This window comes from Equus quagga, chromosome 13 (genome assembly GCF_021613505.1).
Source record: "Equus quagga isolate Etosha38 chromosome 13, UCLA_HA_Equagga_1.0, whole genome shotgun sequence".
NCBI classification, from domain to species: Eukaryota; Metazoa; Chordata; class Mammalia; order Perissodactyla; family Equidae; genus Equus; species Equus quagga.
Genome location: NC_060279.1, coordinates 104,170,394 through 104,197,815, shown reverse-complemented (window position 1 = coordinate 104,197,815; position 27,422 = coordinate 104,170,394). Strand labels below are relative to the sequence as shown.

General features: G+C 40.3%; 1 protein-coding gene across 5 annotated transcripts in view; it reads left to right on the top strand.

Annotated features, from left to right (window-relative positions):
• DPY19L3 (dpy-19 like C-mannosyltransferase 3) overlaps positions 1-27,422 on the top strand; it is a 76,121-nt gene that overhangs the window by 41,417 nt on the left and 7,282 nt on the right. For 3 of the 5 annotated variants that reach the window (XM_046680980.1, XM_046680979.1, XM_046680982.1), the window contains 9 exons: positions 3,023-3,154; positions 4,942-5,043; positions 6,641-6,714; positions 6,886-7,044; positions 10,178-10,300; positions 10,681-10,792; positions 11,416-11,472; positions 15,398-15,480; positions 26,696-26,828. In XM_046680980.1, the coding sequence (XP_046536936.1) occupies positions 3,023-3,154; positions 4,942-5,043; positions 6,641-6,714; positions 6,886-7,044; positions 10,178-10,300; positions 10,681-10,792; positions 11,416-11,472; positions 15,398-15,480; positions 26,696-26,828 (975 nt within the window). The remainder of the gene's footprint in view (positions 1-3,022; positions 3,155-4,941; positions 5,044-6,640; positions 6,715-6,885; positions 7,045-10,177; positions 10,301-10,680; positions 10,793-11,415; positions 11,473-15,397; positions 15,481-26,695; positions 26,829-27,422) is intronic. The other 2 variants (XR_006891452.1, XM_046680981.1) reach the window with 2 other exon arrangements.

The following is a 27,422-nucleotide window of genomic DNA, read 5'->3' as shown; positions in this document are numbered from 1 at the left end:
CTACTAAGTACATGACTAGATGCTCAACATCACTAGTCATTAGGGAAATGCAAATCAAAACCACAATGACATACCACTTTACACCTACTTGGATGGCTAAAAATTTTTTTAAAAAAATAATATCATATGTTGGCAAGGATATGAACAAATTGGAACTCTCATGTTACTGGTGGGATTGTAAAGTGGAGCAGCCACTTTGGAAAACAGTTTAGCATTTCCTCAGATGTTAAACATAGAGTTATTGTGTCACCCAGCAATTCCACTGCTAGGTAGATACCCAAGAGAAATGAAAACATATCCACATAAAAATTTGTACATGAATGTTCATGGCAGCATGATTGATAATAGCCTCAAAGTGGAAACTACCCAAATGCCCATCAACTGATGAATGGGTAAACAAAGTGTGGTATATCCATACAATGAAATATTGTTCAATAAAAAGAGTGAAATACTGATACACACTACAGCATGGATGAACCTTGAAAACATTGTGCTAATTAAAAGAAGCCAGACACCAAAAACACATATTGTGTGGTTCTGTTTGTATGAAATGTCTAGAATATGCAAATCTATAGAGGCAGAAAGTAGATTAGTGTTTGACAGGGACCAGGGGAAGGAAATGAGGAGTGAGGGCTAATGGATATGGGGTTTCTGTTGGAGTGATGAGAATATCTTAAAATTAGATTGTAGTGATATTTGCACGACTCTGTTAATAAACTAAAAGTCATGAATTGTATGCTTTAAATGGGTGAATTTTATGATGTATGAATTATATCTCAGTAAAGCTGTTAAAAAGGAAAAACTATTTCTTCTCTACCCAGTAGTTCTGCTTTTAGGAATCTGTTCTAAGGAAGTGCTTTCGTTCATTCATTCCTCCAGTATTTATTGAGCGACACTGCTCTAGTGGGCATTGTTTTAGGTGCTAGGGACACAGCAGTAAACAAAATAAGGAACTAATCAGATATAATGACCTGAGGGATTTTTTAGAAGGAGGTTCGTAATAACACTCATTTCAATAATAATAAAAAGCTAGAAACACTTAAATGATCCAGTGGCAGACAAATTATGGCATATGGTGGAATGTTATGTAGCCATTTAAAATTAAATTTTCACAGGATAGTCATTGATATGAGAAATTATGTGAAATAAATGCTACATGAAATATACACCACTATGAAATCAATATAATTTCTGTAGGTAATAATGTTATATTTTGACTCTAGAGCCCACTTTTCTGTCCATTACCATTGCTTTTTTATGTTTTTCTGAATTTTCTAAATCTCCTACAGTTTTAGTCCTAAGAACTATCAGCACCAATTTCCCCGAGTTTCCTTATCACCCAGCAGAAGCACTGAACTGTTACCGGCCGTGCTTTTAAATGCTTAATGTGGGTTCGCTTCCTTTGAGGTTAAGAAAACCAAACTGTGGGGAAAATCTGATTTGCCACTTGTCTGGCCGGATGCCCAGTTGAGCAAGAGTGGCGGATATGGTGTGGAGAGACGGAAGAAAAGACCTGGAGACGGCGTATGAGACATAGAGGTTTATAGGACTTAGGCATAGGGCGTGTCTAGCAGCGGCTGGCTGGACGAGTTATGCACCTGCTACTGTGGGCAGAGAGGGGGTTGATTATATAGGCAGAGGACAGAGGCTGCGTGCTTGCCAAGAGGGACTGTCCTTGTTAGGACCAGCGTTTCCAGGAACAGCAGCTCACATGGAAGGGCTCTGTGTGCCTTCAAGATGTGACATTCTTTGAATGAGAGAAGATCCAGGTTGGCCAGGGCCCCTGATTGTGACAAATCCCAGGTGTTTGGCGTCCTGCCCAGCAGGGGGCCAGAGGACACATGGCTCTTAAAGGGCTCAAAGTTTATTGATGAGTGTGTGAGACCCTACAATGCTGATAAAAGTAGAATTTTTCATATGCCATTATGAATGTGAAATTATCTAATTCGAAAGACGAAAAAAGGTATCAACTCGTTCTTAGAGGCTGTCTTCTTTTTCTTTGAGATGTTTTTCGTGTTCGGGTTGGTTGAGTTTTGCTTCTTTCAGTGTCAACCTGTCAGCAATTTTTATTACATCAAGAGCTGTTGCTGGTGAGTGCCTGTTAGGCATTGTAAGACGTTAGCATAGCCGGCCCCCATGCCAGGTCCTTGCAGCACCTTGAGGAAGGTGTCATCGTCCCTCTTTTACAGATGAGCCAATTCCAGCACATTAAGGTCCCACAGCTGGTTTACACCATCAGCACCATGGTCTTGACCGCTGCACTGCGCTGCCTGCTCGGGACCTGTGAGGTCAAAGGGCCTGAGGCCGTGCTCCAGGGGGAGTTCCGTCTAGTGGGGGAGTTAGGCGCAACGCAGACAGATAAGATGAAGCCATGCAGGACACAGTCCTAAAGGGTACAGTCGGGGAAGTTAGGGAATAGTGGGACACGAGAAAATGCTGATTGTTGTCTGCAGACAATAACTGTAAAAGATTTTAGAAGAAAATTGAAGATGCAAACTGCATTTGCCTATTTCCAGAATATTTTTTGCTTGCTTCTGCTACTTCATATTCTCTTTCCTCTTTAATTAACGTTATAAAATTTAAAGTGTTCTTAATTAAAAAGTAAATAAACAGGGGGCTGGCCCCGTGGCCGAGTGGTTAAGTTCACGCGCTCTGCTGCAGGCGGCCCAGTGTTTCGTTGGTTCGAATCCTGGGCGCGGACATGGCACTGCTCATCAGACCACGCTGAGGCAGCGTCCCACATGCCACAACTAGAAGGACCCACAACGAAGAATATACAACTATGTACTGGGGGGCTTTGGGGAGAAAAAGGAAAAAATAAAATCTTTAAAAAAAAAAAAAAGTAAATAAACAGCTGGTATGTATGCGAGTTAGTTTCCTTTTTCAAATTGTATTACTTGAAGTTAGATGTGTTTTCTGCGTTATTTGTAACTTGAGAGGTATCCAGCCTAGTGACCGACACGTCAGTATGTGGTAGTCTCTCGATAAATCTGTGTAACCATGTAATCTTTGCTTGTTGCAGGTGACATGGCTGTATGGTATACAGATAACAGGTTTGCTCCTGGTCTGCGTTCTTCAGTTTCTTAATTCCATGATTCTTGGATCATTGCTTATCAGTTTTAACCTTTCAGTATTAATTGCAAGAAAACTTCAGGTAGGACTTTGTTTGTCCTTAATCACAGTAAACTTTTTTCTTAATTTTGTGATTGATTGGACCTTATTTTCATATGGCATACAAAGGAAAATTTAAGACCAAAGTCCCAGTAAAAAGCACTAGTGGCATTATTTGCCCTTTTTTTGAAGTGCATGGTATATTTCTGTTTTTGAGCTTTCTGATGTGCCATCTCTTTGTTTTGACATTTATTATTTCTTAGAGAATTGGAATCATAATTCAGGGATTAGCCAAAGATGCTTATTTGAATGCCATTGATTTAAAGTTGATATAAAAGACAAAAAAATTTATTTTTTTTCATGTGTGAACTCAAGAGTAAGAACTTCTTGCTTGTGGGAATGTGTTCGTCACAGTCTTTCAAGTTGGTGGACACCTTGTTATTGTTTGATGTAGTAACACTACTCTTTCTCCTATCCTTCCATATCATATTGATTTTTAAGTGAAATAAAATTAACTCTGTTTTGAGAATTCTGAGAATCCAAATAAATAGGGTATCATATTTGAAAATATTGACCTCCTCTTTTGCTTTATTATATAATTAAAGTTTCTGAAATTTACATCAGATTTGAGGGTCAGTTTCTTTCCTTAATAATGTCACAAAGTCTGTTTTCTTTCTCATACTATATCAAGAAGCCATTTTCTTTCCACTTAGAGAGTAGTAACTCCTTTTTCTTATTACTCTTTGAGTGACAGCTGCTATGGACAAACTGTCACAAAGATTTTAAAGAACAAGCTTTTAGAGACCAGCCTGGTGGCATACTAGTTCAGTTCACGTGCTCCACTTCAGAGGCCCTGGTCATGGGCTCCTGTCCTGGGCAAGGGCCTGCACACTGCTCCTCAAGCCATGCTGTGGTGGCATCCCACGTAGAAAATAGAGGAATACTGGCACAGACATTAGCTCAGGGCCAATCTTCCTCACCAAAAAAAACAAAAAGCAGGCTTTTTAGTTGACTGTCAAAAACGCTAGTTTTCATTCATCATTTCAACCTTAATTATAAATAAATGTCACTCATATTTGAACTCTTTAGACATTATTGTATTTGATAATCTGTAAAGTTATCTGAGGGTTATAAGAAAACTCATATATCAAAGAGCACAATTTACTTTTTTTACACCATTCGATATTTTATTTAATTGGGCTATAGTTCTGTCTGTGATATATGAACTAATGGGTAAATGATCAAAAAATTTATTCAGTCGGGGCTGGCCCCGTGGCCGAGTGGTTAAGTTCGCGCACTCCGCAGCAGGCGGCCCAGTGTTTCGTTAGTTCGAATCCTGGGCGCGGACATGGCACTGCTCATCAGACCATGCTGAGGCAGCATCCCACATGCCACAACTAGAAGAACCCACAACGAAGAATACACAACTATGTACCGGGGGGCTTTGGGGAGAAAAAGGAAAAAATAAAATCTTTAAAAAAAAAAAAAAAAAAATTTATTCAGTCACTATATCCTGAGTACCTTCTAAGTGGCAGACCCCATACCCTAATTGCAAAGGTCTTAAAAAAAAAACAAACTAGCACATTTCCTCATCTTGGAGCTTATTATTAGGGAATTCATGTACTATTAGAAAGTTACAAATGTTAAGACCTTTTGTAAATGGTGTAACCTCATGAAAATCAGTAGGTAATATTTTCCACATATTTTCCCTGTATGTTGCAATGTTCTCTGTATGATCCAATGTTTTAAATCCTTAAGTAATCTCATCTTAAATATTTATGAAGTTATATTAAAGTTTAAGAATTAAAACTTAACTCTCTTAATTTCTAGAAAAATCTGAAAACTGGAAGCTTCCTTAATAGACTTGGGAAACTTTTGTTACATTTATTTGTGGTTTTATGTTTGACGCTTTTTCTCAACAACATTGTTAAGGTAGGTTAATAAAATGACGTATTTAATTTAGCTTTAGTGAAGGTTACCAGTTTTACTTTAAACAGGCTCGGTTTTAGCTTTGTCTCAGTAACAGGATTATTTTCTTGATTCTAAAAACTGATTTCACTCCTTGAACTCGTCTTTTGAGTTATTAAACTTTTTTAAAAGCATTAAGTACATATTTCTCTAAATTTAAAAAATTCTACTTTTTAGAGTTAGTTTTCTGCACTGTGGAAAGAAAGGTGACGTGATTTTTGTTGGGTTAAGTTAATAAATAAGCTGGCTTTACTCTGAGACAGACAGATTCGTGGAGATGGTTTCACCCCTCCTGGACGGCTGATCTCAGGACAGGAGACCTCTGCCTGTGCAGGACGTGCTCCTTCCCCTCCACAGAGAACGGCAGGCCCTCTTCCTGTCTGTTGACTGTCAGAGGAGAACAGCCTCTTCCCTCAGCCAGCCACGTTACACACCTCCGCTCCCAATCCTTGTCACTGTGTTCGGAAACTCTGTATAGTTCATACTTTTCAAAAGCTCGTCTGAGCAGAACAATCAGCGTTTCTGGGAGACTGGCTGAAAGATGTGCAGTTTATCCATTTGCCCGCTGCAGACGGGCGCTGATCTGGGCCTGGCTTACGCCAGTAGAGAGCTGCCTGCCTGGACCCCCAAAGAATAACGTCTGTTGAGTTGCGCTTGATGTTTCTCCAGCGCTCTACAACGAGAGGAATTGGAAACGCAGTCTGTGAGACTCCTGTTTTTGCTGTACCCATGGGCAAAACTTCTCTTGAGTCTCGGTTCTAGGACTGTTAGGGTCTCTTCTGAGCAGCTAGTTTCTTTTAATCATAGGACCCCGTGAGTAACATAAATGCTTTTGTCTTCCTCTCTGCATTTGTTACTAGCATGCATAAGCCCAGATTAGTGGCTCCTCTCTAGTGACTATATTTTGTGTATACTAACCTCAGTTCTGGATTCGTCTTATTTTCTATCTTCATTTTTCTTCTGATAGCGGTTTCTTCACCTATTTATGTTATATGGATTTTTGTAAGCCATAAGTTAAAAATAACAGTATATGAATTAAAATGATAATCAGTAATGATGACTACTGGCCTTTGTTCACCCCTTGAGGGTTTCTGCTGTGTCCTGAGCTGTCTGTCTCTGTGTGAGTGAGTCTTACAGCCGCTGTACCTCCGGACAGAAACCCCAAAGCCAAACAGGCATTACGGGCTGTAGGCCTATATGAGGTTTCAGATCATTGTATCGTTGGTTTTCTGATCTGAATAATCGTCTTCCCTGGGCTTGAGCTGTCTCTCTCTCACTGACCAAAGAAGCTCAGCTTTTATCTACTTTACGTATTGAACTTACGCATAAGATTTTGTTTGAAAAAAATGATTCTGCTAAAAAAAAAAAAAGGAGGGAGCTTGCAAGTCCTTCCTTTAGATTTCCTCAGTTCTAAGAACTGTTGTGAACATTTACTCATTTTACACACGCACACGCAGAGTCCTGTGAAACTGGATACTGCGTGTGTGTGTTCAGTGGGATGTTGGCAGGAAAGCGTGCCTAACGCACTAACAGCAGTTTTCATTTTCTCCCTCCCCGATAGAAAATTCTTAACCTGAAGTCAGACGAACACATATTTAAATTTCTGAAGGCAAAATTTGGGTTTGGAGCAACAAGGTATGACTGAATTTAAAGTGTATGTTTGCTTTTTTATATTAAATCATCAGGGACTTTAGAACTTAAATTATCATTGTACCTTCAACTATTAATTGCAGGCTCATTTCGAGGAAAAGAATTGTAATTTGTCTTGTATTGAATTTAATGCTTTGCTTTCCGTTTGTTCCCTAGAGATTTTGATGCAAATCTGTATCTGTGTGAAGAAGCTTTTGGCCTCCTGCCTTTTAATACATTTGAAAGGCTTTCAGATACTCTGCTCTTTTATGCTTACATATTTGTTCTGTGCATCACAGTGATTGCAGCGTTAGCTGTAGCCTTCCATAATCTCAGGTACGGCGTATTTCAGAAACCGAATGTTGTGCTTTAATGAACTTGTTCTGCGTTGCAGAAAAATTGCTAAGTTGAAAATCAAAATATCAGACACAGAACAGAGTAGTATTGTTCAGCTTAAAGGGAGAACATAGCCGATCTTGAGTGGACTCCACTGTGAGTAGTTACAGGTGTAGTTAAGAGACAGCAAAAACTAGTGGCTGCCATGCACACTGGGCTGGGTTGAAGTCCTGGCTTGCACACTTGGGAACAGTGTGATCCTTGAGCCTGTTTTATAACCTCTCGGTCTTTCCACTTCCCTATCTGTAGAAAAGGAATAATGAGAGTACTTACTCTGAAGGTTTTTTTGTGAAGTAACTTAAAACAACATAAAGTACTTAAAATAGTGCCTTATGCCTAGAATATTTTGTAGATTTTAGCTATCATTAGTATTATTATTGACTCATAATCTCTATTTTTTCCCCATTATTAGTTTCCTGTGTTTTTCTACCTGTCTTCCTCTTGCTACCTTTTTTATTTCTGGTGAAACATCAAGAGTTTACTATTTATTTATTTTGTTGCATCTTGTTGAAGGGCTTATAAAGTTGTAGTGGACCATAATTATTAGTATCTACTAAAAGTCTTACATAATGATGTTTTTAAAACTTAGCATGTCTACTAATCTACTAAAAGAAAAAGTGAAGGAGAATAAAGATTTTTTAAAAACTTGTAGCATACTTGCCTGTCAAGCTGCTGGAAGTTTTTTGCATTTACTCTCCTTATTAAATTGAAAGAAAATTAAGTGTAAGAAGTTGAAGCTACTGTCATTTGTGAAAACTTAATGAAGCTCAGAAGGAAGCCCATTTTCTGTGTAGTTACCTTGCCAGTTAAGGTGCTGGTGAACTGTGATTCACAGCCCCCAGAGAGCTGTCCTGGGAAAAAGTCGTTAAAATGAGCCTGGATCACTTGAGGTGTTTTATGATTATTAAGAATGAAGCAACATTGAACCATGAAAATATTTCATTGACTATAAACTATTTTAGTATCTTTCAGAAGTGTTCTTTTTTATACCTAGCTCAAGATAAAATTTAGCCCTGTGAAAATAGATGGAAATTATTCTAGACAGCATAATTTAATATTATTCCAGACACACCAGGTGTCGACAGGACTCTAGACTGCATGCAAAGTGGGAAGTGCGGGTGGCCTGCAGTTTGTGAGAATGTCTGCCGTGCTCACTGTGACCTGTGAGCCATCTCTGGAAGCTGATTGGGTATATGATTATAGATAAAGATTTTAGAGCATCCTCGTCCACCAGGTAGGGACATTAGGACTTTATTAGAGGAAAAGCACTACATTAATGAGAGTAATTTAAAAATTATAGTGTCTTAATATGATTAACTTTTAAGTAATTTGAAGGATATTTTATCAGCGCCAAGTATTTAAAGTACTTCTGCCTCTTTAGTACTAGGAAGGATGATGCTATTTGTGTATCCGACACGCCTGGCGTAGTGTGAAGGGTACAGCTGGAAGGGGCACTCTCTTCTGGATTCGTGGGATTAGTGAGAGTTTTCTAGCTTGGCTGGGAGGACAGTGGAAGTGTTGCAGAATCCTCCCAGGTATCAAGGGAAGATGAGGGCATATGTTCTCCTTGTCTGGAATAGTCTTTTAGTATAAATACAAAAGCCAGAGTTTGGGTTGTAATATATGATATTTAAATAAAGATTACTACCAGTGGTGAAAATTACCTCAGAGTATCATTTTAATTTTCTTATGAATCTAGGGTGGTGAAAAGAGGATTTCTAGGAAATAAGAGTTCTCTAGTTACAGAGAAGCATCATACATATCTAAGTTTATTGAATTTGTGTGAAGGATAAGTGGGGCCTTTATAAAAGTATTATTTTTCTCTTAAACTGGCAGCTCTTACTGTTGTTTCCTTTTCCCCTTGATGACAAATTGTGCAACATCCGAGCCCGCTCATCCGTCTCCACATCGCTAATGCAGAGACGGCAGACACTCTGCGCTCCCCGGTGTGATGCAGTATAGAGAACATCACAGCCCCATGAAGTGCTCTTGCCAAAATAAATGAACATGACTCTAATAATTAACCTCTAGATCTAATGACAAGTTTATAAGAAACATGGGAATGGAGAAACATATTAAACACCACCACTAGGAGACAATCAGCCAAACCCAGAAGGCGGGAATAGTTATAGGACTGATGGTACATTTTCTTCAGCCAATAAACCTTAAAAAGGTGGGGGGAATACTTTTATTAATTGAAAGATAATTTAAAGAGACATTGATGAAATGCAGTGTGCAAGCTTTGGGTCTTAATAACTACATGAAAAAAGCAATTGCAATAAACAGGGAAAATAGAGCATGAACTGGGTGTATTAGATGATATTAAGGAATTATTGTTAATGTTATGGGTGTAGTCATTTTAATGTGGCCATATTTGATAAAAATTGTCTGTTAGATGTACATAATGAGATATTGGTAGGTTAAAAATGTGATCATTGGTTCATAAAGGCACTGAGTTCCAAGGTTATGGATACATTTTTACTTTTTCTTATTTGTTTGAAAAATACTGATAATACATTTTTAAAGATCTCTTGCAGTTTCAGTGATTCCAAAAGGATTCTTTTTTGCTGTTCTCTTGTAATTTAAAAGATTGAAACACTTTACATTTTTACCATTTTATTCTTATTATTACTGGTATTTTTTTTGAGGGATTAGCCCTGAGCTAACATCTGCCAATCCTCCTCTTTTTGCTGAGGAAGACTGGCCCTGAGCTAACGTCCGTGCCCATCTTCCTCTACTTTACATATGGGACGCCTACCACAGCATGGCGTGCCAAGCAGTGCCACGTCCACACCCGGGATCCGAACCGGCGAACCCCGGGCCCCCGAAGAGGAAGACGCGCACTTAACCACTGCACCACGGGGCTGGCCCCTATTAATGTATTTATATTCTGACACTTTCGGCCTCATAAACAAATTCAGAATTGATCCATGCTGATTCATTTTATCTTAGAAAAATAATACATTTCGAAACATATGAAGGCATAAGTTTCTTGTATCTTCTTTAAAAAAGACTTGACTAAATTAACATTATGTGCCCAGCCTTAATTTTGTGTGTTTGCTATTTTATTCAGTGATTCTACAAATCAGCAATCCATGAGCAAAATGGGAACGTGCACAATCGGCCTGAGACCAGAAGCTGCCTACAACTTAATACATACCATTCTGTTCGGATTCTTGGCCTTGAGTACAATGAGGTACTTTTGTCGTATCTGTTTGTTTGATTTCTTTTTTTATCCGACCACTCTTTACCTGATATAATTTAGCAATATAATTTGGAAACTGACAATCATCTTCATTAATAACTATGGTTCCCAAAAAAAGTCCTTGTTTACTGTCTTCTCCCAGTATGAAATATTATTTATAACCGGTTTTTTCCTAATTACCAGCATTCCTCTATTTTTACTTATATGATAGTTGTCAAAAGGTGCTGGACTTAGTGACTAACCCATGGTTCTGCGTCATTTTAGTAAGACTTTACTGTCACAGACAATTCACCTGCCTTTCCAGCTGCCTCAGACTCCAGGTCTCTACGCAGCCAGCACTTGTTGACCTTTGCCTGTTTCTGTTCTTACAGAATGAAATACCTCTGGACGTCACACATGTGTGTGTTTGCGTCATTTGGCTTATGCAGCCCTGAAATATGGGAGTTACTTCTGAAGTTGATCCATCTTTATAACCCAAAGAGGGTCAGTGTTGTCCCCTTTTCCATTTCTTTTTTATGACTGAGTATTCCTCTCATACCAGGTCTTTTTTCAGTAGTTTCCCATACATCAGTATAATAAAATAGATACTAAAACTTGAAGCTAAAACTAGATAATTGATAAATTATTATTTTATAAGGAGTTTTTTTTAATAATTTTATTTTTAGTTTTAATTTTATCTTTTTAAATAATTTGTTCCCAGACCATAGGTTAGAAGTGTTCATTATACAGAATTTGGAAATACTGAAAAGCACAAAAAAGAAAAATCGCTAATAATCCCATTACCCAGAGTTATCACTATTATTATCATAATGTATTCTCTTAAAAACAATTATTAATAAGTGTATGGTAATGATTAATAGCCTATAAATGCAGTTTTGAGTTGTTTTGCCCCATAAATTCACTAGGTGGCAATATGGTAGATGCTATAGGAATCTTACAAATGATTGGGACCCTTGCATCGACTCAGTTGGTTTACATATTGGAGACTCATGCTCTATTAAATTATATTTCTGTTGTTTAAAAAACAAAGTCATGTTTACAAAACAAAACTGTAAGACAGAAAAGGTCAAAATGCTTTTAATCTAAACAATGTCTTTCTTACATAGATCTGTATAATGCGATATTCGGTACCGATATTAATACTCCTGTATCTGTGCTATAAGGTAAGATTGATTTTCCTCGTTCTTGTCATTAATCATTTAGCAGAATAATTGCTTTGACTCAGTGTACTTTGTGTGTTATTGGCAGATAGAGTGCTTTGCAGAGATTATAAATATCTCTTTAGCTTCTTATGGCAATTGGCATTGATAGGAAAACTGATCTGTTTCCCAAATAGTATTTAACAAGTAAAAACATTATGGCAAAAACTACTACAATTTAACCATTGTAACTAATTATAGTTTTGACCTACTATTCAGCTGACGCAAATTCTGAAAATAAAGATGTTTTTAGACCTATTTCGAGGTGAACAAAGTAGAAAAATTTTTTTCCCCTGTTACCTGCTTTATATAGAGTAAGAAATCTTAAAATGCATCATGCTTTAACTTACGTATTTTATTAGATACTTAAGATCACCTTTGTAAGAAGGCTGAGCACCTATAAATAAATAATCTAAAATTAGTCTTGTTATCTGCCCTTCAGTTTCCGTAGGAAGTAATGACATTCTGCATATTCTCAGTCGATGACTAATTTCTGCAGCAGTGTTAGCTGTGCTCAAGTTCTGAGAATCCTCCACAAGAGTCAGTGAGTCGTTGGTCAGGTTGACTCCTTTGTGACTCTTTGGCACATCTTTGAGACTTAGAGGCTTGAACTGTCACCCAGGCAAGTGGCCCAGATTTTTCTATCCAGCTGAGCTCTCACCTTCTCTTTTTAAAAAAATCTTACATATTTTTTAAGTTTAAATTTTTTTCCTTCAAATGTTTTAAGTTAGGACAACAGATTTCAAACTCTCCTGTGTATAGCCCCTGATTGAGGGGAGTGGCTAAATGCGGGGAGGGGGCTCACCCCCAGAGAGGACCGGCTATAGCAGCTCAGCTTTTGGTTTTGTTTGCTTATATTTTCATGTAAGATTTTATTTGAAGCAAAAGCTTTAGACTGAAAAAAAGTTTGATAATCATTATGTTGGATGATTCTATTGTAAATACTTCAAAAAGTCTATTCAATCATGTCCCTACCTATCAAAACATTTACTGTTGTGGGCAGAGCACCGTGCTATCTCCTAGACAGTGGGAAACAGAAATAGATTTTTTCTGCCACCCTGCCTGTGGGAATCTCATTGCTCTAATGTAAATAAATGACACTTCTTAAAAATACCTGGAAAGCCAACAACTAAGGATAAAAGAGAGTGCACGTTTAATAATGAATGAGGTAACTTTACCTTTCCACATTGATTCTAAGGGATGAACGTCCTCTTCACAGAAGAGAGGCATCATTCTTGTCTCACCAAAGATGTACACACACTACAGCAGTCTTTCCCACTGTCTCTGTGTATGTAGAAGTATGTCTCAGCTATTTATTTGAAATTTTATTGATTTTTTTAAGCCATTTGAGGACTCAAGTCACTTACTCTTGATAAAATTGAGGAAAGACCTCATAGAAGAAATAAATTAGGCTGTAGAACATTGACTCTCAAAGTGTGGTCCCCAGTCAAGCAACATCAGCATCGCCTGGGAACTTGTTAGAAATACAGATGTTTGGGTCCCACTCCAGACCTACTGAGTCAGAGACTCTGGGAGTGGAGTCCAGAGATTTAACCAGCCCTCCAGGTGGTGCCAGTGCACCATCAAGTTTAAGAAACCCCTGCGTCAAACAGGGTTTCTCAGCATTATTCCCGGCACTATTGACGCTGTGACCAGATAATTCTCTGTCATACAGGGCTGTCCTGTGCATTGTGGGATGTTGAGCAGCATCTCTGCTTTCTACCCACTAGATGCCAATAGCACCTCTCTCCCGTTGTGACCTTCAAAAACATCCCCCTTGGGGTAAGACAAAATCTCTTTCCCCTGCCCCTCGAGAACCACTGCTATAGAAGAACCAGTGAAAAAGCCATCATTTCCAGGAAATCTTTGGAGATAGTCCCTGAGTGAGTGAGTAATTCTAAAGAATGCTTCCAAAGACCATTGACCTAGCCTCTCCTAAAGTCCTGGACTTTAGGAGAAATCCTACTGCATCCAGCTTTCACTGTATAAAATAGTTTATATATTTCAGCTTCTCAAACTTGTGAAATATAAAATCACAAAGAAAATAAAGGTATTATGTATATTAGGAGTTACCCTAAATCTGTTTTCCAACTATTGAACAGATTTATCTGTAAGTAATACGAACTCCTATGTTTCAAAAAAAAAAAAAGCCTGATTTGAATTTTACTCAGTGATTGTAATGAGGATTTCAGAATTTCCTGTTCATAGTACCAGTTTTGCTTTGTGTCTTTTTAGGATAATCCTGTTTAAAAGTGAAAAGCTTATACTAGTCTCCAGTCTAAAATCAAGAGTTTAGTAAAATTATTACCCTCGTGTTGATTAACTAACTTGGGTTGCTGAAATCTCATAAACGACTGCTGGTCATTTAGAAGCAACATTTAGTTAATTCAGCACTTATTTTCACATTATTTAAGGAGTTCACCACTAGACTAGATTTTAACATTTTCAGAATTAACAGCAACTTTCAAACTGGAAAAATATCTAATATTGATTGAATTCACAGCTTTCAAAATATGTTTTATACCAAACGACTTAGAACATATCATTAAAAAGTTGGTAGTTTAGTGATTACCAAAATTAGTAGAGATAATGGATAATTGAAATATTACAAAGGTATCATTTAATTGCTTGCTTTTATTACATCTCTTCTAAAACCCAGAACCAGTAGCACTGACACCTGATTTTCCATCACAAGCAGTTTTCCTCGTTCACCACCTGGGAGACAAGATGTAAAAGAGCAGCAAAGACAAGATGGCGAGATAGGACAGCGACAAGGCTGAAGCGCAGCTGTAGACCGGCCAGGGGCCATTTTGGTTCCAGTAGTGGTTCTTAAATAAAATTATTATATTTTCAACATCAGTGAAGCATAGATACATTGTCATTGGCCTTCCGTTCCAGTATTGAGATGAATTCTGCAGTGCACGTTAAGATGTAGATGATCAAGTGTGTTCAGCCAATTGTCATTTGATAAAACAGTTAACATTTAATTAGTTGTTAAATTAAACAAATTATATTAGGAAAGCAGTAGACTCGGAGTGTCATTTTTACATTATATCTGCATATCCTTAAGTTACTCAAGTTGAGTAAGAAGCACCAGTGGCATAAATAGAGTATTTAAATGTACCACATTTTCCTGGAGAGTCCTACTTTCAAATATTCTTTTATTCCATTGTACCTGTACTTATATTAGTGTATATCAAACGATGTGTCCAGACTTTTAGTACAAAAAATATAATCACCATATTGTGCAATGAAAGCGGGGCTGAATCTAGAGCCAGGTTGCAGGTCGTGGCTTTGCCGCTTTGTGACCTGCTCACATCAGGTTCCGTCTCTGAGCCAAAGTCTCCGTACTGGTAAAGTGGAAAATAAATACGATAGTGATGATGCCTTCTGCATCATCTTTCTCTGGTCCTTGTGAGGATGGAGTGAGATTTCTCTATTCCAGAGCATTTTGGCAGCTCTAAAGGGCTGCTGTCGTCCACAAGTACACTGTGCATTTAAAGGGGTGTTGCATGGTGTTAGTTACAGTTTTCTCATATGCTGTGAACTTTCTCCTGGTTGCTATTCCTGTCATATCCAAATTAATGGTTTACTAGGTATTGACACCACATACAATAGATTGTTATTAGAGTAAAATAAAAGCTCATCTTAAAAGTTGACGACACCTGTAGTCCTGATTAGCTTCGGATCAAAGTAGTTTTGGAAACTTCTGAGTTCAGATCACTTCTGCCGGGAGGGTCGACTGCAGAGGCTAGGAGGTCCTGTCTTCAGTCACCGTGTTTGTTAGTTCTCGAGTTATGTGCAGTTTCTCCTTCTTGGCTCTAATCTTAGTGCTAGTCGTGGGTGTGGGGTGGATTTTGTTTTTGTTTTGTTTTGTTTTTAATTTCAGTTCTGGCCAGGAATGATGGATGAACTCTCCGAGTTGAGAGAATTCTATGATCCAGATACAGTGGAGCTGATGAACTGGATTAAGTAAGAGGATTTTTTTTAACCTTTGAAATTTAAAGTGCCTTTTAAGAGTCACTGTAGACCTCATTTGGTTTTTGGTTTTGGGTTTTTTTTTGTTTTTTCTGAATTAATTGTAAAGATACGTTCAGTCTCAAGTTTTTCTTTAAAATGCTATATTGGAAATAATTTCTTTCCATTCAAAAAACACTGTCTCCAACCATAATCCCATGAAGAAGGGAAATAGCCACACGGAGAGGGATGCAGCCTCGGAGGGCACGTTTCTAACCAGTGACGGCAGTGGGAATAAAGCTTTACGCTCTCTTCCAATTTGATCTTTATGATTTCTTTCATCAAATTTTCTATTAATACTGACACATACAAGTATTCTTTCCTTGTTAATCATTTAAAAATTATACGGTAAACTGTGGTTAATTAGAGTCATAGTAGCTCAGTGCAGGTTTCTTTTTAACTAATCACATTGCCCACGCCTAGGCCTAGAGAAAATTTAAAATACAAAAATAGAAGTTTTCCTCCTACAAACATCGTGATGCCTGAGCATTATATTGGTTCTTACTTTTGCCTGCACTTTGTTGCTTTGTGTCAGCATTCAGCATCAGAATGAACTTCATATGTTTCAAAGCTTTGGTAATGAACCTGCCTCCCACCAGCAGAAATCAACTTTTCTACCCAGAGCAGCATTCCTGTGCCCCATAATGCTGTGTTTCCTTACTTTACGACCAAAAAGCTGCGGTGTAATTATTCACACGTAAATAGGTGTTGCAAATCTTGTGTGACATGTTCTGAAAGCCTCGACTGTATTATCTCCATCACTTAGAATTGTAGTAGCCTTATTGGCACTTGCTCATGACTGATGCTTACCAACCAGTACAGGTTAGCACCACGCGTGTTAAGAGATGGTAAATGTTTGATAGCTTAGGTCTCTTGAGTGCGATACATGGATTTTATAGAGATTTATGTTTAAAATATGTGTGTGGCTTTGGTCCCAGTGTCGCCCTGGGTTTGAGTAGATGCAGCAAGTAGAATTTTTCATGTATTTTCAGTGCTGAGCATACTAGGCAGTGCTCTGTCTTTGTTTGTTTATTTAACTTTAAATCATGGCAGACAATTGCAGAGTAAATAACTACTTCAGTGTTTATTGTGTATGGGAAAAGAGGGTTATTTATATAAAGAAAAGCTAATTACTTTGCATTAACTATAGTCACCTGGAAATTAGTGGCATGTGCAGCTGAAGGGGAGCCTGAGATCTCTTTCACAGTGACGCCGTGGATGTGCATGGTGCAGGGCACTCGCTCTCTGGTGGAATCCTGAGATCTTCCGCATCTACCTGGATCAGCATTGTAAACATCCCAGCTCCACTCCCCAGTCTTTTAGGAATTAATTATAGCATGATTAAAGACTTATTCCAGCGGAGCCCCAAGTAGCCTTTGGCTGTGTTAGCCTGGATGTACTCACTGTCGTGCCTTTCATGCTTTCCTGAGAAGTTGTTTAACTTTCTGGTTCGAGAAACTGTGGATGAGAGATCCTTCCCTGTGTGAGGGAGGCAGTCAGTCTCTTATTGCTTGCGTTTGGGGATGTGTCTTTGTTCCTCACTTCCTCCTTTTACTGACAGTTCCTCTGCCTGTGTGTAGACACACTCTTTTTACTTTTTTTTTAAGTTCTCAGCAGCTGACGGATTTATATTGTTCCAAAAAAATTGGTTCCATTGTGATCTAATCTTTCCTGTTTTCCCTTAAAATTCTTCACATCTAAATTATTGTTTTTGCAAAAATAGCTGCTAGGCATGTTGCGAAATAAGCTTAAGTGATGATGAATGTATGCCAAAATAGAGTCTATTTAGACACAAAATGTATTTGTTTAAATCAATATTTAAATCCGCTCTGGTCCGTAGGCTTCATTGCAAACACAAGTGAATGTACTCAGTGTTCTTCTAACCTGCCCTCACTTCTGTTTCTGAAACAGAGAGTAGGACCTTCAACTTTCACCTCACTGCTTTCATTAGTCACGCAGCGTTCGTGATATTAGTAGGTCTGAGCTGTGCTGGAGAAGGCTGTGGCCTAAGGATACGTGGAGCATATCTGACAGTCTGTTGGACACTGTCTGAAGGCAGGTGCCAGACCTCTGGTGGGGACCCAGCCCTCTCTGAGGGACACCTCCTTCCCTCCATCCCATCTGCTTCTATTCTCAAATGGCCAGAGTGGAAACACTCATGTCTGTCCTTTGTCAAGGCAGTCATGACAGCATCTTTTAGCATGGGGACACGGCTTCCATTACAGGGTGGCTGCCCTCGGGATAAGTCAGGATGAGAAACGATGACCTGCAGAAACCGTAGGGGCCCCCTGAAGTGACCCTCCGTTGTGGCACAGGGCAGCTCTTAGGGGAAGCGTTGAGAAGAAGCGTACCTGCCATCTCCTGGTCTCTGCTTCACGGACTCGAAGCTGGGACAAACCACACACTGCCTCAGCATCGCTCTTGTGCTCTGAGGCCCCTGAGCTTCACGTGGAGATTCGCTCTTTCCAAGTAGTCACTGAGGGCTTCTCCACATGGAGGGTGCGTTGAAAGACTCCCTCAGCTCAGCAGGACTGAGTTATTTTCTTTTCTTTTTGAGGGGCTCAGTTATGACCTTTGATAGGCTAAGCAGACAGCCTCGAGGGAACATAAAGCACATTCCTTTAGGGTAACACTTATCCATATGAGAGGGGTCATGCCAAAGGGATTAGGTTTCTGTGAAGGCATTGAAAGCCTTAATATAGAGAGTTATTTCATGTCTGAGGTATACTCGTTAATATAATTTAACAGGTATTTATTGAGCACCAACTGCGTACATACAGGACACTGCATTACATGTGTACACATGGGGTGACAGTTGATTTTCACTGCTTCACTGGAGTAAACATCGAACCTCCTCTCAGCACAGTTGTCTTCATTCTTTTCTTCCACATTCTTATTGTTGATTCCACTTGAAGACTTTTAGAGACTTAACAGCTGTTTGTGGAAATTTTTTGAGTTCTAATTTTTAGTAAGAGAAAATGATGTTTAATGCTTTCCTATCTTTAGTTCCTTAGAGATTTAAATTTCAGTATAAAACCAAGACTGCTTCAGGATTAGGTTTCTTAGTAACCTGCACGGTCATTTTGTCGAAATCAAGCCCCAGAGTGACCCTGTGAGGACTAGAGGTCGGCTGTCCCGCGCCCTCACGGCCCAGCCTGTGTGCTCCCCTGCTGCCTGCGCTCTGGTCACACTGAGGGCCGCACCCCGTTTCCCGCAGATTTCACTGCCTGTGTTTATATTTAGCCCTTCTTGCTGATAATGTTTCCTGCTTACAAAGGTTAAAAGCCAGTCGTTTGTTTGTTCTTCTGGTACTCTTTCAGCAAAACCCAGGTGGTACTTTTATTATGTATGGTTAGAAAGCACATTTACTTCAGCAAGGCCAAATGTCACAGCAGTTGGTGGTTTGTGCCTCATTTCTTTGTGTCCTTAGAGTGTTTCGCTTTTGGTTCCTGAAAGTTTTCCTTTGACATTGTGCAAACAAGATAGACCTGTAGATGTGAATATTTTGAGGTGTGACATTTTAACTACTTGGCTTTAGGAGATTTTCACTAGAAATAATTTCTTTCCCGTGATGAAGCCTGCATGTACAGTATTTTCTCAATGGGACTAAGAAAATGGATCAAACCTCCTACACATTTAATCAAAGCAGAAAGAGTTACTGTGTATTTTAAATATGATGTAGGTTAAGTTCAGACCTTAAATGCCTATAAGCCTCTTTTATATCTAAGGAATGATTTTGTAGTACTTGCATAATTCTATAAATTTTTAAAGTAGATAAACGACAGGTTCACTCATTATAATGCTCAGTTTACCCATTAGTTCAACAGTAATTAACTTGTTGAAGTTTAGAGCTTCAAAAATAAATGAGATTATTTGTTCAAAATGCCATCAGGTCTTCCCAGAATGACATTTAAATTATATAATGTAAATCCGTTTGACCTGTGAGTCCTTGTCATTATTTAGTGATGTTTCTTACAGAATAAATTGTTTGCAGGTTGGGCAGCCTGCTATGGAACTTGACAGAGAGCTATAAAAACAAATTATCCTTTCATTTTATACATCATTTGTTCAAACATTGGTAAAAACTGCTTTGTTTCTCTGTAATAGAGAAGTGTCACTCAGTGGTGAAAAGTGCCTTAGCCATCTTGGCCACAGACCGCAGACTGTCGGCACAGTGTCCATACGGGAGGGGTGCCCAGCATGGCGTGTCACGGTGCACAGTGTGCGCTGAGGACAGAGGCCCTGCTTCCGCTGCCTCCTCAGTTTACCACAGAAAACATAGGATACAGGGAACCAGGTGTCTGAAGCCTCAAAAACGTGTGCTTATGTTTCCTTTTGTTCCACTTTGCTTGTTTGTTTTACTTCTGCACGTGCTTTACGGGTAAGCTTACATATGTAAAGTAGCAGTGAAATGTCCCAGGTTTACCATGGGGCTAGCATAGAAGGCCAAGTCAAGGAGAGTGAAGTGAGCGAACGTGGTCTCTGCTGTGCTCCGAAGTCAGTAGTTTTCAGAGATGTATTATTGCTAGTTCGTTTCATAGGCGTTAAGTGCTTGTATTTTGCTACTTTAATATAAAACCAGCGACCTTAATGGAAGACTGTGAACAATTCAGAGGATTGTTGCAGCAGCAGTTGAAACAGATTACATTTCTTTGACACTTTCTGACTCTTTACTAATGAGGCCAAACATTAAAACATGTCACAAATAAATGAGCTTTCTTCCATGTTTTTGTCAACTCCTCTAAGCAGTCATTTGACAGGTCGCCGTGCTCTGCCTGGTGATGGCGGCAGCCGCCCTGGGGACTCACTCGCTGGGGGCAGGGGGCACTCATGTGCTCTCCTAGCATGCCGAGGAGAGAGGCCGTGTTTGCCGTGTCCTACCTTGTCTGATGTGTTTCGTCTCCAGCACTGCTGAAGGCCCACAGGACGCGGTAGTGAAGATGTGAAGGATGACTTACTGGTTTATTCTGAAGCGTCCACCTGTAACAGGAGCTGAGCCTGGCTCTGTTAGCTAGTAAGCTTCTTTAAGATGGCTTAGCCTACCAGGTTTGCCAGCCTAGCACGTAGTAACCCCTCAGTAATATTTTTTTGACCAAACAGAGAATAACTTTATCACTCCCCATCGAGCCGTTTGGGACTTCTGACATTTTTAAGCCTTTGTGAACTATGTAGTTCTTCAGAGTACTGTGATCATAGTCCAGCAAGGAGGAGGAAACTGTGGTTGTTACCCATGAATAGATAATGAGCCAGTCATCCATCTCTGCCCACTTATCACATATGCGCTGCAAACAGCTGTGTATTGCCCTGATACTGATCCTGTTACATGTTCAAAATGGTGAGGCTACGACAGCCTTACGATTTGAGGGGATCTTACCTGCTCAGCTGCTGGGTTTGTCTTCAGAGTAGAAAGTTTGGCACTCTTTAGGCAGTAGGACTGCACAGACCAGGATACTTCATCCCCCTTAGCACTCGCCTCCACCTCATGCACTGCCAGACATGGAGACCAGACTCGTTTTCTTCCTGTATTCCAAGTCTGTTCACTTCGTAGGATACACAGACAGCCACTTTTTGGCATTAATATGTGATGTTACTATATCATTTATTGGAGTGGAGTGGTTTATGCCAGTTAAGAGTATACAAAAGGAAGACTGGCTTGGAAAAATGATGGCATTTTCTTTAATTAATGTTCGTCCCTATTTATTCTCTTTAGCAATTACGGTGCACTTGTAAGTGAGGGCAGCATAGCATACATATATATGGCACAGACTAAGTGTTTAGTAAGTATTGATTGAGTTAAACTGGATTTTTGAAAACTTTTCACTAAGGAACACTGCACCTTCACAGTCTCCATTTAATCCTCCTCTTCCCCAGCCACGTAGGACAAATGTCAAGAATTCCTTGTAAATTGCTGGTTCGGGGGGAAAGAGCAAACATCGATTTGTTCTTGTGTTCCTGGATCTGGTTGTCAGAATGGTGACAACCTGACAAGCACAGCCGAACTCACGTAAACTTTTCCCTGTTGTCATCCCTGTCTGGGCTCTGACCTGAGTAAGGCAGGATGTGGATGATGTCTCATTCCCTCTGTACTCGCTGTGATTCCATCCACTTGTTTTCATCACTTAAGAAAGCTCATTGGAATTCAGGGGAATGAGAGTGTCCTTGTCAGAAAATCTTGAATGTTTCAAAAGTAAATTATTCTTAAATGTTACAACTTGAACTGTAGAATGTCTTGCTCATAGACATCCCACGGCCTTTGTTGGATGGCATTCATACTGTAGTCTTAGCGTTAAATAGGAATAAATAGAACACCCTCAGGGGGGCTATGTGAATATGATGGGGCTTCTCTTAGAAACTTTAGCACCAGAGCAAATTTCATGCCGTGATCTCCAAAAACATTGAGGAGAATGTCTGCTCTAGCTTTCTCTGCAGAGTATTTTGCATTTTAATCATTTCAGTCATTTTGTGGCCTAATATGTAATCTGCCCTGGAGAATGTTCTGTGTGCATTGGAGAAGAATGTGTATTTTGTGGATTTTGGATGGAATGTTCTGTATATATCTACCAAGTCCATCTGGTCTAATGTGTCATTTAAGGCCAATGCTTCCTTATTGATCTTCTGTGTGGATTATCTATCCATTGGTGTAAGTGGAGTGGTAAAGCCTCATACTATTATTGTGTTGCTATCTATTTCTCCTTTTATGTCTGTTAATAATTGCTTTACATATTTAGGTGCTCCTATGTTGGATGCATAGATATTTACAAGTGTTATATCCTCTTGTTGGGTTGTTCCCTTTATCATTGTGTGGTGTTTTTCTTTGTCTCTTGTTACAATTTTTGTTTTAAAGTCTTTCTTGTCTGATATAGTCATTGCTACCTCACCTTGGCCATTTGCATGGAGTATCTTTTTCCATCCCTTTAATTCCAGTTTGTGTGTGTCTTTAGGTCTGAAGAGTGTCTCTTGTATGCAGCATATATATGAGTGTTGTTTTTTTAATCCAGTCAGCCACCCTGTGTCTTTTGATTGACATATAGTCCATTGACATTTAAAGTAGCTATTGGTAAGAATGTGCTTACTGCCATTTTGTTACCTTTTTTCTGGGTGTTTTAGTAGTTCTTCTCTTTTTCTTTCTTCTCTTGTTCTCTTCCCCTGTGGTTTGATGGCTTTCTTTAGTAGTATGTTTGTGTTCCTTTCTCTTAATTTTTTGTGTATTTATTATAGGTTTCTGGTTTGTGATTACCATGAGGTTCATATATAATAACTTTTATATATAGCAATCTATATTAAGTTGATGGTCTCTGAAGTTTGACCTCTACTCTTTTACTCCCTTCCTCCCATATTTTATGTTTTGATATACTTAATCTGTTTTTTGTGCATGTGTATTTGTTACTCTCTTATCATGGAAATAGATAATCTTAGTAATACTGTCTTTTGACCTTCATGTTGGTTTCATAGGTCATTGATCTGCTACCTTTACTGTATATTTGCCTTTACCAGTGATTTTATTGTTTTGTTATGGGGTTTTTTTGTGATAATTTTCTTATTCCTATTTGTGGTCTTGTCTTTTCCACTTAAATAAGTCCCTTTAGCATTTCTTGTAAGGCTAGTTTATTGGTGATAAACTCCTTTCATTTTTGCTTGTCTGGGAAATTCTTTCTCTCTCCTTCCATTCTGAATGATAACCTTGCTGGGTAGAGTATTCTTGGCTGTAGGTTTTTTCCTTTCAGCACTTTAAATATATCGTGCCAATCCCTTCTAGCCTGTAAGGTTTCTACTGAGAAGCCAGCTGATAGCTTTATGGCATATCCTTTTATGTAATTTGTTGCCTTTCTCTTGTGGCTTTTAGGATTCTCTCTTTATTTTTAATTGTTGACATTTTAAACATAATGTGTCTTGGTGTGGGCTTCTTTGGGTTCATCTTGTTTGGTGCTCTGTGTGCTTCTTGTACGTGGATGCCTGTTTCCTTCCTTAGGTTAGGCAAGTTTTCAGCTATTATTTCTTCTAAGAGGTTTCCCGCCCCTTTGTCCCTCTCTTCTCCTTCAGGGTCACCTATACTATGGATGTTAGTGAGCTTGATGTTATCTCAGAGGTCCCTTAGACTGTCGTTGTTCTTTTTAATTCTTTTTTCTGTTCAGCTTGTGTGATTTCCTCTAGTCTTTCATCCAGCTCGCTGATCCCTTCTTCTGTGTCATCTACTCTGTTGATTCCTTCTATTGAATTTTTCATTTCCATTACTGTATTCTTCAGTTCTGATTGGTTCTTTTTTATATTTTCCAATTCTTCATTGAAATCCTCACTGAGTTCATCCATTCTTCTCCCAAGATCCATGAGCATCTGTATGACTATTAGTTTGTCCTCTTTATCAGGTAGATTGTTTATCTCTGTTTCATTTAGTTCTTCTTGTGAGGATTTGTCCTGTTGCCTTATTTGAAACATATTCGTCTCCTCATTTTGCCTCTTTTTCTGTGCTTATGTGTATGTATTTGGTAAATCAACTATGTCTCCTGAATTTGGAGAAATGGCCTTATGTAGGAGATGCCTTATGAGGCCCAACAGTGTGCTTACCTCTTGTCACCAGTTCCAGATGTTCCAGTAGTGTCCCCTATGTGGGCTCTGTGTGTCCTTCTCTTGTGGTAGGGTTGCTCTTGCTGTGGGTGCATGAGGAAGCTAGGCTGTCCCCTTGGCCAGCTGGTTGTAATGGTCAACTGCCACAGTCCCTTCAGTCACTTTATCAGGCATGGGGAGTCCCAGCACAGTTGGCTGCAAGGTCTAATAGTACATTCATATTGCAGTTTTTCTGTTAAGTGAGTAGGGCCTCAGTGTGACTGGTTGCTAGGCTCAGGGCTTACAATTGGTGTAGGCCTCTGGCCTGCAAGGCTGTTGTTGGGCTCTCTCAGTAGTGCAGCTGGGTGGGGCCAGCCCCAGGCATGGCCGCATACAATTGTTTTAGGCATTGGGAGGTGGGGCTTTCCCTATATGGCTGTTTCAGAAGCACAAGTCTGCTGCAGCTGACAAGCCCCACTGCCCGCAGGCCCACACACCCTATCAGTGCAGTCCTGCCCCATGTGCACCCCTCAGCCCACTGAAGTGGACCCACTCACTCCACTGCAGAGGCCCTGCACACCCCAGCTATGCCTGAGGGCTTGCTGTTGGGTGGGGCCTGTCCCTGGGGCAGGCTGCCTGCCCTGGCTAGATTAAATCAGTGCTCTAGTGGGTGGGGCAGACCCCTGCGCTAACAGGCCAGGGGAAGAAATCCAGTGGCATCTGCCAGCGTCTGTGTCAGCACCCTGTACTAGGTCACAATAATGGTTGCTGCCATGTCTCAGTCCCTGAGGAGGTGGTCCCAGCCACCTCCTGCCTTGCTGAGATGCACCCAGAGCCCACCCAGTGAGTCTCTTTCACCAAAGGACTGTGCACCTTTGTGGTGATTTTAGGTTGCTTTCTGAAATGGGTAAATTTGTGTGTGGGCCCTTGAAGAGCAGGCTTTTTTTTCCCTTATGTCACATAGCTTTTCTGGGGGGTTTCCCCATTGTTGATAGTCAACAAAGCCAGATATTATGACAGACATGTCAGATGTACTGAGTTCAAAGCTGCTTATTGTGGCGAAGCTCTCCCACTCAGATCCCCTGCTACTCCAGGGAAGGCTTCGTGCCTTAAGATTTCTCCTGACCATGAAGCACTGTGGCTAGAGTGTGGCTTTTTTCTCTCTAGAAAGGAATTTATGCGTCTTCCACTTCAGTCAACACTGTCCCTTATTGTGGGGCTTCTTTTTATCCAGTTTCCAGTTCCCTCTCAGGGGTAGTTGTTCCCAGAGTAGTTATAAACTTGTTGTGTCCGTGGCAGGAGGTGAGTTCACAGTCCGCCTACACCGCCGTCTTCCAAGCAGTCCTCCAGGAGCTGAGTCTAATGATTTCAGTTAGACTTCTCAAAACTGTCTCCATCATTTTAACTCAGTGCAGCAAGCATAGACTCCTCTTTCTTAACACAAGAAGGAGAAATGTATCTTGTAGTATTCCCAGTGGGCCTCTCTGAGATTCTGCATTGAGGAGAACCCGTAGTCCTGTTACGTTCTGCACAATAAAATGACACCTCATCGATCTGCAGGTGACTCCCAGGTTTCCAAAGAATGGAAGAGGAAAAGGAAAAGTGCTTTCATATAATCAGGGAGTCTTTCCTTGGTCTTTCGTTGTCGTCCCCAACACACCATGGGGAGGTGGAGAGCTGCAGCTTGGTGGTGGCGGGAAAGTGAAATCGTAGTTTACTCTTAGAGTGCCCTGTGTTCCGTGAGGTCACCTTTCATAGTCAGGACTAACAGAAGGGAACGTATTGTATTATTGAGTAATGAGATATTTGCTATTTCAGAGTCTTCTTTTCATGTTCTTTTGTTTTTTACTAATTCCTTTTTTTTTTTTTCTGAAAAGTAGTTTATAATGATATCTTTGATCTTTTTTCTTGTTTGAAACAACCACGCTTAGAATTGACTCACCATCAGCCATAGCTCCTGGCTGTATAATCTGTGCTTCTCCTCCAGGCGGCCCTTTAGTCCGTGGTAATACAGGAGCCGTGGCAGTCTCCTGGGCTCTCTGGTAGAATCCGCCCCTGTGGGGCGCGCGAGGAAGGAGTGTGGCCTCTAGCCCAGAAGACTCAGATTCAGGAGATGTCCACATCCTGAGACAAGCCGATGTAAGAGGAAACCCATCAAAACAGGAAATTAGAAGCTTCCCAACCATTGCCAAAAACAGATACAGAAGTTTCATAAAATTGTTTGAGCGCAGATCAGAATCTCAGGCAGCGGGGCCGGCCCAGTGGCACAGCGGTTAAGTGCACACATTCTGCTGTTCAGTGGCCCAGGGTTCGCCGGCTCGTATCCCGGGTGTGGACATGGCACCGCTTGGCAAGCCGTGCTGTGGTAGGCATCCCACATATAAAGTAGAGGAAGATGGGCATGGATCAGGGCCAGTCTTCCTCAGCAAAAAGAGGAGGATTGGCAGTAGTTAGCTCAGGGCTAATCTTCCTCAAAAAAAAAAAGAATCTCAGGCAGCCTCCTGTGCTTTTCCCCACTCTGAGCCCTCCCTCACGAAGCCGGGTGGGGCTGAGAGTGTGATATTGTCTTCATTGTTGTCTGTGAGGAAGTCTTAGCAGTGGGGTTAATTCAGACTCAAAAATCTTTTAGCTCTAACACTCCAAGAAAGGCTGTGTTTGCTGGAAGCATGCAGTTGCTGGCCGGAGTGAAGCTGTGCACGGGAAGGACCTTAACCAACCACCCGCACTACGAAGACAACAGCCTGAGAGAGCGGACCAGAGCGGTGAGGCCCGCCTGTGCCTTTCCTCCCTCTTGTGCCCCAGCAGTGCGCTTCCCTTGTTTGGTAAAGTGGGGCTTGTGCTGCTTGTAGCCGATGAGGGATGGCAGAACTTTGAGGCACTGCCTCTCCTGAGTCTAGACTTTGGCCTGCCCCACATCCGTTAAAGGTATGCTGTTCAGGCCGTACGTTCCTCTCGGTCAAAAGAATTACTGAGGAAAAAACACCTTGAGACGTGCAGAAAAGGGCATTTGAGAACAAAGCCCTCAGAGCTTTTGAACCGGAGAGAGAAGGAAAAGGAGTAGAGGCATAGTGGCCACATTTGTGTGTGTGTGTGTGTGTGTAGGTAATACAGCCAGGTAGTTCAAAGTTCAGAACGTACGAAAGGGAACATCCCAGCCCTGTCTCCAGCTGCTGGTGACCCTCCCAGGAGACAAATGTTACCAGTTTCTGGTGTGTGCTTCCATGGGTAGTCTGTGCATATACAACTGTCTATATACACACATATTCCTATCATTTTCCCTCTTTTTTACAAAAGAAGTAACATACTACATCTTGCCCCTTTTTTGGGCTCTTAATATATTTCAGAGATCATTCCCT